This window comes from Ursus maritimus, unplaced genomic scaffold (assembly GCF_017311325.1).
Source record: "Ursus maritimus isolate PB19 unplaced genomic scaffold, ASM1731132v1 scaffold_4, whole genome shotgun sequence".
Taxonomy (NCBI): Eukaryota; Metazoa; Chordata; class Mammalia; order Carnivora; family Ursidae; genus Ursus; species Ursus maritimus.
The window spans coordinates 70,582,053-70,589,965 of NW_024426552.1; the positions used below are offsets into that span (position 1 = coordinate 70,582,053).

General features: G+C 46.6%; 1 protein-coding gene across 1 annotated transcript in view; it reads left to right on the forward strand.

Moving 5' to 3' along the window:
• The window catches only part of LSG1 (large 60S subunit nuclear export GTPase 1), a 30,658-nt gene extending 28,561 nt beyond the window's left edge, over positions 1–2,097 (forward strand). The window contains exon 14 of the mRNA XM_008705142.2: positions 1,121–2,097. Coding sequence (XP_008703364.1) covers positions 1,121–1,300 — 180 coding nt within the window. The 3' untranslated portion in view covers positions 1,301–2,097. The remainder of the gene's footprint in view (positions 1–1,120) is intronic.
• The last annotated feature ends 5,816 nt before the right edge of the window (positions 2,098–7,913 follow it).

Genomic DNA, 7,913 nt, shown 5'->3' on the forward strand with positions numbered 1-7,913 from the left:
AGACGCTCAACCGCTGTGCCACCCAGGCGCCCCAAAATCACAAGTTTTCAAACACTTTTTTGAGCCCTTACTGTGCGTGCCTACTGCACTAGGACCTAGGATACCAAAACGAGTAAGACACAATTGCTGTTTTCAGGGAGCTCACATTGTAGCGAAGGGGAGATGGGAAGTTAACAAATAACATGACAGGTTAGGTCTAGGACAGAGGTGTAAGTCAAGTACTTTGTGAACCCAGATTGGGGAGCAGTTCCTCCTGGGGCTGGGAGGAGAGTAGGCGAGTGAAAGCCACAGAGAGGAGGTGATATCTGAGCTGGACTCAAAAGGGACAAATAAAAGTGTGCCAGTTGGAAGGGGTGGTGAGGACATTCTCCAGGCAGGGGGAGTGGTGTGAACAAAGGCATAAAGAGATGGGGGTGTGGGCTCTGTCCGTAAAGAGTCCGTGCTGTGAGTGGCCTTGTGCACTGTGTGAGGGAATAGGAACTTGATTCTCCAGGCTGCAGGGAGCCACCAGAGGTTTGTAAGGACAGGAAGAGGGACATGTGATTGGAGAACTCTAGTGGAAGTGTGGGGCCTGCGTGAGGGCAGTCTTGCAGTGCTGCAGTGAAGGCTGGAGCAGGGTGGCGGGGAGGAGGGGACAGATGCACAAAATCCTAGAGCCTGGAAACCGTAGAACTTAGTGGCTGGCTGTATGTGATAGGTGAGGAAGGCACAGGGAGTGTTGTCTTGGTGGCTAGTGAGAGATGGCATTTGCAGCTATGGGACTAAGCAAAGTTGAGGACAAAGAATGCACTGAAGACAGAATGCTGAGAAACTTATTTAAGAATGGGGAGAGAGGGGCGCTTGGGTGGCTCAGTGCATTTGGCTCAGATCATGATCCCAGGGTCCTGGGATCAAGTCCCACGTCGGGCTCCTTGCTCAGCGGGGAGCCTGCTTCTCCCTCTGTCTGCTGCTCCCACTGCTTGTGCTCGCTGTCTCTCTTTCTGAGAAATAAATCTTAAAAAAAAAAAAAAAAGGAACAGGGAGAGAAAGGAGCAGTGAAGGAAGTGGAAATCTGCTCTCTTGGAGTTCTCCATAAATAATCCTGTGCTTACATCTCAAATAATGCTGTCTCACTCCCTAGGAAAATGTGAGAGCTTTGACCAAAGGAGTCCAGGCTGTGATGGGCTACAAGCCTGGGAGTGGCCTGGTGAACGCAGCTGCTCTGAGCTCTGAGAACAGGGCTGGGAAGGCCTGGAAAAAACACGGCAACAGAAATAAAAAAGAGAAAAGTCGTAGACTCTACAAGCACCTGGATACATGAACTTGGGCTGCAACAGAAATGGCATCTGCATTGCGCATCTGGAATAGAACAGGAGCTGCTCTGGCCTGTGATGCCGTGGAACAGACACTGCTCTCGTGGCACGCAGCCCTGCCAAACAGTCCATTGAGACAGAGGGGCTCCTTGGAGCACCGGCTCTAACACGGTCACCTTGGAGCCCCAGAAACCTTGTCCTGTAGAAGGCTGAACTTGAGGGAACAAATGATTGTGTGTGTGAACAAATACACAGACGCATACTAATTTGTAAGTTGGGGTTTTTTTTGAAAAGGTACTAAAATTAAATTGCCACTGACAGATGTTTTATTGGTTTATGTAGATACACTGCCATTTGGACATTTCATGTTCTTTAAACGGTTTCAGTTTGCCCAGACATGACTGGGATTTTGGATGGCTTCTTTGCAGAACAGTGTTTAGGTTAATGATTCTCAACCTCACACATGCGCAGTACAGCCCTGGTAGGGCAGAAGGCACATCAGATCTTGGAATGGGGGGCTGGTGTGCGTAGTTTTCAAAAGCTTCTGGAGAGCACGACCTACTATGGGAAATCACCATCAGCATGAGCCCCCACTACGGAAGGAAGCGTGCGGTTTTCTGTAGCTAACGACAGGGGTGAGAAAACGGGGAGATAATCAGCTAGTTTTTGTTTTAGGCACAGGGATCCCTGATCTCCTTGGTACTTACAACCATCAAGAATGACAAGGGTTGCATTTTATAGTTTACCTTTCACAGTGCCATTGTTTGTAATAAATACACGATGGCTATTTTAGCCTCTCACTTTACTTTTGTCTCCCTTTTTCTGTGAGCCTCGTTATTCTCTTAATTACCTTGTTTTGTGTGATAGATATCTTTGGAAATCTAATGGAAGTTAGGGATGCCTTCTCCAGAAAAATGCACATTGCCATAAAAAACACAGTCTCGAGACGTGTCCAAAGAACACAAGACCCTCAAAGTTCCATCTATGAATTCACGGTTAAGCCTCGCCCTGTGTGGCCATAATGAATTTAAGATATACTTGAAAGTGTCTTCCACCTGGAGAATTAAAAAAAAAGTACCCTTGTTCATTTAACAAACCCCTCCACCTGTGTGGCAGGAAGGGCACTGGGAAATAGCCGCAGCAGGAGTCGTGCCTGAAGCAGGAAGGATGTTAGCAAGAACCGTCACACGGGGCCTTCGAGCCTGGGGGTGGGATTCTGGATGCTTTCTCACAAGTGCTGGACAAGCCAAGGAAGGGTTTATAAACAGGTAAGGGGTTAGTGTTCTGATTCTTTAAATACCGAGTGAAAGGTTACTCCAGACCAAGGCCGAGGCGGACTGAGGGGAGGCAAAGCTGAGGAGGTTCTAAAATGGTGTTGGTCCATCTGCAACAGTCTACCTCTAGTTATTCCCTTTTATCCGAGAAAAATGAGACTGTGTCAGTAAAAGCTCATGATAGAGGAACAGCATTGGCATGTAGGATATACTTTGTTCCATTTACTGAAGAACAGGCACAATCGTGTGGGAGAAACTTCCATGCTGAATGAACAAAGCATGTACTGATGTAGAATGTTTTGCTTTGCTGATAGTGTAATTCTAAAACAAGACTTTACAGAAAAAGTAGGTACATATGCTTCCATGCTCTTGCTGTTTTTTAACAGTTTTAGTGAGATTCACATGCCGTGCATATTCACCAATTTAAAGCATACAGTGTAACGGTTCTTAGTATATTCAGAGTTCTGCAGCTATCACTGTGATCAGCTCTACACTGTTGCCACAAGAAGAAACCCAGCACCCTTTAGCTACTGGCTGCCAATCCTCTCCTCCCCCCAGCCCCATACAACCACTAATCTACTTTATGTATGGATTTGCGGCTTCTGTACATGCATATAAACGGAACCATAAGCTATGTGACCTATGACTGGCTTCACTTAGCCTGATGTCTTCAAGGTTCATACATACTCTAATACCTATCAGTACTTCGTAGCTTTTTATTGCCAAATAATACATTGCATCAAATGTATATACCACATTTTGCTTATCCATTTATCGGTTAAAAGACATTTGGGCTTCCAGGGGCACCTGAGTGGCTCAGCCTGTTAAGAGTCTGACTTGAGCTCAGGTCATGATCCTGGGGTCCTGCGCTCCAGCCCCACGTCAGGCTCTGTGCTCAGCAGGTAGTCTGCCTCTCCCTCTCCCTCTGCTGCTCCCCCCACTCATTCTGTCTCAAAATCATTAAAAAGACATTTGGGTTTCCACTTTCGATTATAAATAATGCTGCTATGAACATTTGTGTGCAGGTTTTTCTGTGGACGCAGGTTTTTTAATCAGGTATATATCTAGGAGTGGAATAGCAATGTATTTAAACTTTTGAGCAGCTACCCGAATTTTTCAGAATGGCACCATTTTACATTTCCCATCAACAGGTTCTAATTTCTCCATATCCTTTTTTTTTTTTTTTTAAGATTTTATTTATATATTTGAGAGAGAGAGCAAGCCAGGGGGAGTGGCAGAGGGAGAGGGAGAAGCAGGCTCATTGCTAAGCAGGGAGCCCGACATGGGGTTCGATCCCAGGACCCTGGGATCATCACCTCAGCCGAAGGCAGATGCTTAACTGACTGAGCCACCCAAGAGTCCCTAATTGCTCCATATCCTTGTCAACACCTGTTACACCTGTTACTATCTCTTTTTATGTTTTAGCCATCCTAGCGGTACAAAGTGGTTATCTCATGGTTTGGGTTTGCATTCCCTTAATGATGAATGATGTTGAGCGTCTTCTCATGTGCTTACTGGCCACTTGTATATCATCTTTGGAAAAATGTCAACTAAGATAGATCCTTTGCCCATTCTTTAATTGAATTATCTTGTTATTGAATTACAGAAGCTCTTCGTACATTGTAGGTATAAGTCCCTTATCAGATCTGTCATTTGCAAACGTTTTCTGCCATTCAGTGGGTTGTCTTTTCATTTTCTTACACTGTCCTTTGGAGCAGTTTTAATTTTGATCAAGTCCAAATGTATCCATTTTTTCTTTGGTTGCTTGTGTTTTTGGTGTTGATTTTAAGAAACTATTGACAAATCCAAGGTTACTAACATTTACCCCCTATGATCTTACTAAGAGTTTTTATAGTTTTAACTCTTAGATTTATGTCTATGGTCCATTTTGAGTTATAGTATATGGTGTGAGGTAGCTGGACGAACTTCATTCTTTTACATGTGATATCCAGTAGTCCCAACACCGTCTTTTGAAAAGACTAGTGTTTACCCATTGAACTGTTTTGGCACCCTTGTCAAGAATTGAACATAAATGTGGGCTTATTTCTGGATGTATACCTTTGGTATTTAACTTTCGTGAATGTGGAACAGTTGTGAAGAGCCTCTGACTCAATTTCCTAGCAAGTATTGCTAGTGAGAGATGTCTGTGTGGATGCCCCACACCACTCCATAGCCCTTCGCCCACTTTGAGTTCACCTGCCGCCGCAGTGGACAGTTCTGGGCACGTCTCTCCACCACTAGCCCTGTACTGTCTGCTTTCCTTTCTCCTGCACCACAGCGGCTTGCTCAGCCTGCACACGGGGCCATCTAGAAGGGCTGGGGATTGAACACCCCCAGAGCAACCGCCAACTGGTAAAGCATGGGGGCTGGTGAGTATGTGCCCCAGCTGCCCCGTCACTCGGTGCAGACATTCTGCATGTGCCTCACTGCGTCTCAGGGGAACTGAGCCCCGCTTGTCCACAGCTGACATCACTCACTCACCTGCGGCCTTCCTCCCCTCCCTCACTTTCTCCACTCCCTCGCTTCTGCTTCATGGGATTGCCTCCCGAATAAACAGCCGAAGGGGCGCCTGGGTGGCTCAGTCATCAGTCAAGTGTCCGACTCTTGGTCTCAGCTCAGGTCATGAGTTCAAGCCCCATGTTGGGCTCCACTCTAGGTGTGGAGCCTACTTAAGAAAACTAAACCTAAGTCCTCTGCTTAGAGTCCGAAGAACCGAAACAAGGACACCCTGAAAGGGGGCTTTCTATTTTCACCTTTGCTTCTGCCCAGAATGTGTCTTGTTAAGCATCCTTTCAATGTTTTTAGGTATTCTCACCCTTGTAGCAGTTCGTACTTTGGACTTACAAATTCCATTCGTTAACTTTATCACTTGTTTTGAATTTTTTCCGCATTCTATTTTAAGAAACACACTGCCCTTTTAAAGTAGAATCTGCTCTACGTCTGTCGTCCGTTTACTCTTCAGACGAAGAAGGAAGTTAAGGTTTTGGTCAAGATGTCAATAGCAACATACGCTTTCTTCGTAGGTAAGCTGGAAAATATGGCGGCAAGCCAGCAATCCGCTTAATGCCACCCCTCTAACTTCCGTGGAGATGTGAGGAGAATCATTCAAAATAGCCACCCGTAACCATTTGTTGTCTGTCGTGTTCATCGTACTGTTGACCAGTTGAGGGCGAAGAGAGGGCCCCGCAGAAAGGAAAGGTTTTGCTTTCCAAAGACTCTGATCTGAAGGGAAAACAGCTCTGAGCCATCTGAAAGTGAAAGGCATTATGCGAGTGAAAAGTGCCCGGTACACCGTCTACACAGTAGACTCTGAATACATCTTTTCAATGTCGTATTGAAGTGTAATATGTATACGGAAGCGCACAGTCGTGAGAGTGTAGAGACCCGACTTCTCACAAGCAGCACACTGATGCAACCAGCACCGTGACTGACACAGAAGGCTCAGCATTTCGTGCTTTCAGCCCCAAGTGACCTGCCCGAGGGTAACCACTACTCTGAGCTTTTTGGCAGATTTCGTAGGATACGGACACACGCTACAGTGTGTACTCAGGGGTCTGACTTCTTTAATTCAACATCGTGAGATACAGTCCTACGTATGATAAATAATAAATCATTGTCACTGCTGTCGGGTAGTCCATGGTTCTATTGATGGACATGTGGATGTATTTGCAGGTTTGTGGTTTTTTAAATTTTTAATTAACTTTATTTTCTGGAACCGTGTTTGGTTCGCAACAGTATTAAGCAGGAAGGACAGAGAGTTCGCATATCCGTCAGTCCCCACACGTGCACAGCCTCCCCCACGCTCGACACCCCACACCACGGTAGTGCATCCGTTACCAGTGAACCTGCACCGACACATCGGTAATCTCCAGAGGGGTTTGATTTTTTTAGATATTTTCACAGAATTTGTAATCCTGTATTTTTTTTTTAAAGATTTTATTTGTTTATTTGACAGAGAGAGACAGCCAGCAAGAGAGGGAACACAAGCAGGAGGAGTGGGAGAGGAAGAAGCAGGCTCCCAGTGGAGGAGCCTGATGCGGGGCTCGATCCCAGAACGCAGGGATCACGCCCTGAGCCGAAGGCAGACGCTTAGCGACTACGCCACCCAGGCACCCCGGGTTTTGATTTTTTTAAATAGTGCTGCCATAGATGTTGTAATAGAGGGTCCTCAAATAGAGCTTTCTGGCTACAATGGAAATAAATGTTCTAGAATCTTCTGTGCCATCCTATAGGTAACTAGAGCCAAATGTGACTATGAGGCACTTAAAATGTGACTAGTGAACAGCTTCAGAAGGTAACCGCTAATAGTAACGACTTTTAACTCTTGCCTGACCGAACAATCAGAGGTCAGAATGGTGAGAATTTTTTCCAGGAGAGTGGGGGAAGAAAGGGGTGGATTTCGTATTTATAATTTGTACATCTTGGCTACTTCTAACGTAGGTAACTAAGAGTTGCAAATATTCAAGTACTGAATTCTATTTAGTTGGCTCTTTAAAAGGTGAGTAACCTGGGGCACCTGGCTGGCTCAGTCCGTAGAGCATGCGACTTCTTGGTGTCGGGAGTTCGAGCCCTACATTGGGGGTAGAGATTACTTAAAAAAAAAAAATGTACGGCTTTCCTTGACATGATGTGTCAACATCTGAGCTCCATTAGCCCTCGCCTAGCTTCCGAGAAGAGAGGTGTAAGGGACTTTCAGCAATAGGATGGTCTGAAAAACTTGGGGAACAAAAAGCAACACTTTCGACAAGGCCAAACAGTGAGTTGATAGAGTTTTAAGTAGAACCCAGGACCCCACCAGTCCTACCACCTGCTTCTGTCATGACACGCCTGCATGTCCACAGTGCAACAGCTGCAGATTTGGAAATGCCATTATTTCAAAATGCATCCTCTGAGAAGTGATTTGTCTATTCTGGCAGGAGGCAGCATGTCCTCGGGAGGGAGAGCGGCCGAGCTGCCAGCCTGTCCCCCGGGGGGCTGGGCCTTCCAGCGGCGCCTGGCTGCCAGCTCCTGCAGGCCGGTCCGGGCTGCCGCAGCCCTTCCTTGTCCAGGACAATGCCTGTGGGCCCAGTGCCCCTGCCAACAGGAAATGCCTCTGAGCCTCGGAGGGAGGACCTGTGTGATGGTCCTCTTGTTAGCTTTTCCTTTCGGTAAACTCGGGACCGTGGCCAAAGAAACATTAGCTTTAGCTTCTGGGCAGGGCAGCTGCCGGGCCTTGGAGGAGCCTGGTAAAGGCACTGATTCACTTCCTGAGGGCTGACCCTGTGAAAAGCGCTCTGGAAGGTCCTGGCAGAATTTGGGAGGGGTCCTCACAGCAGGGAGGGCGTGGGTTAGCCTAGATAACCTAAAT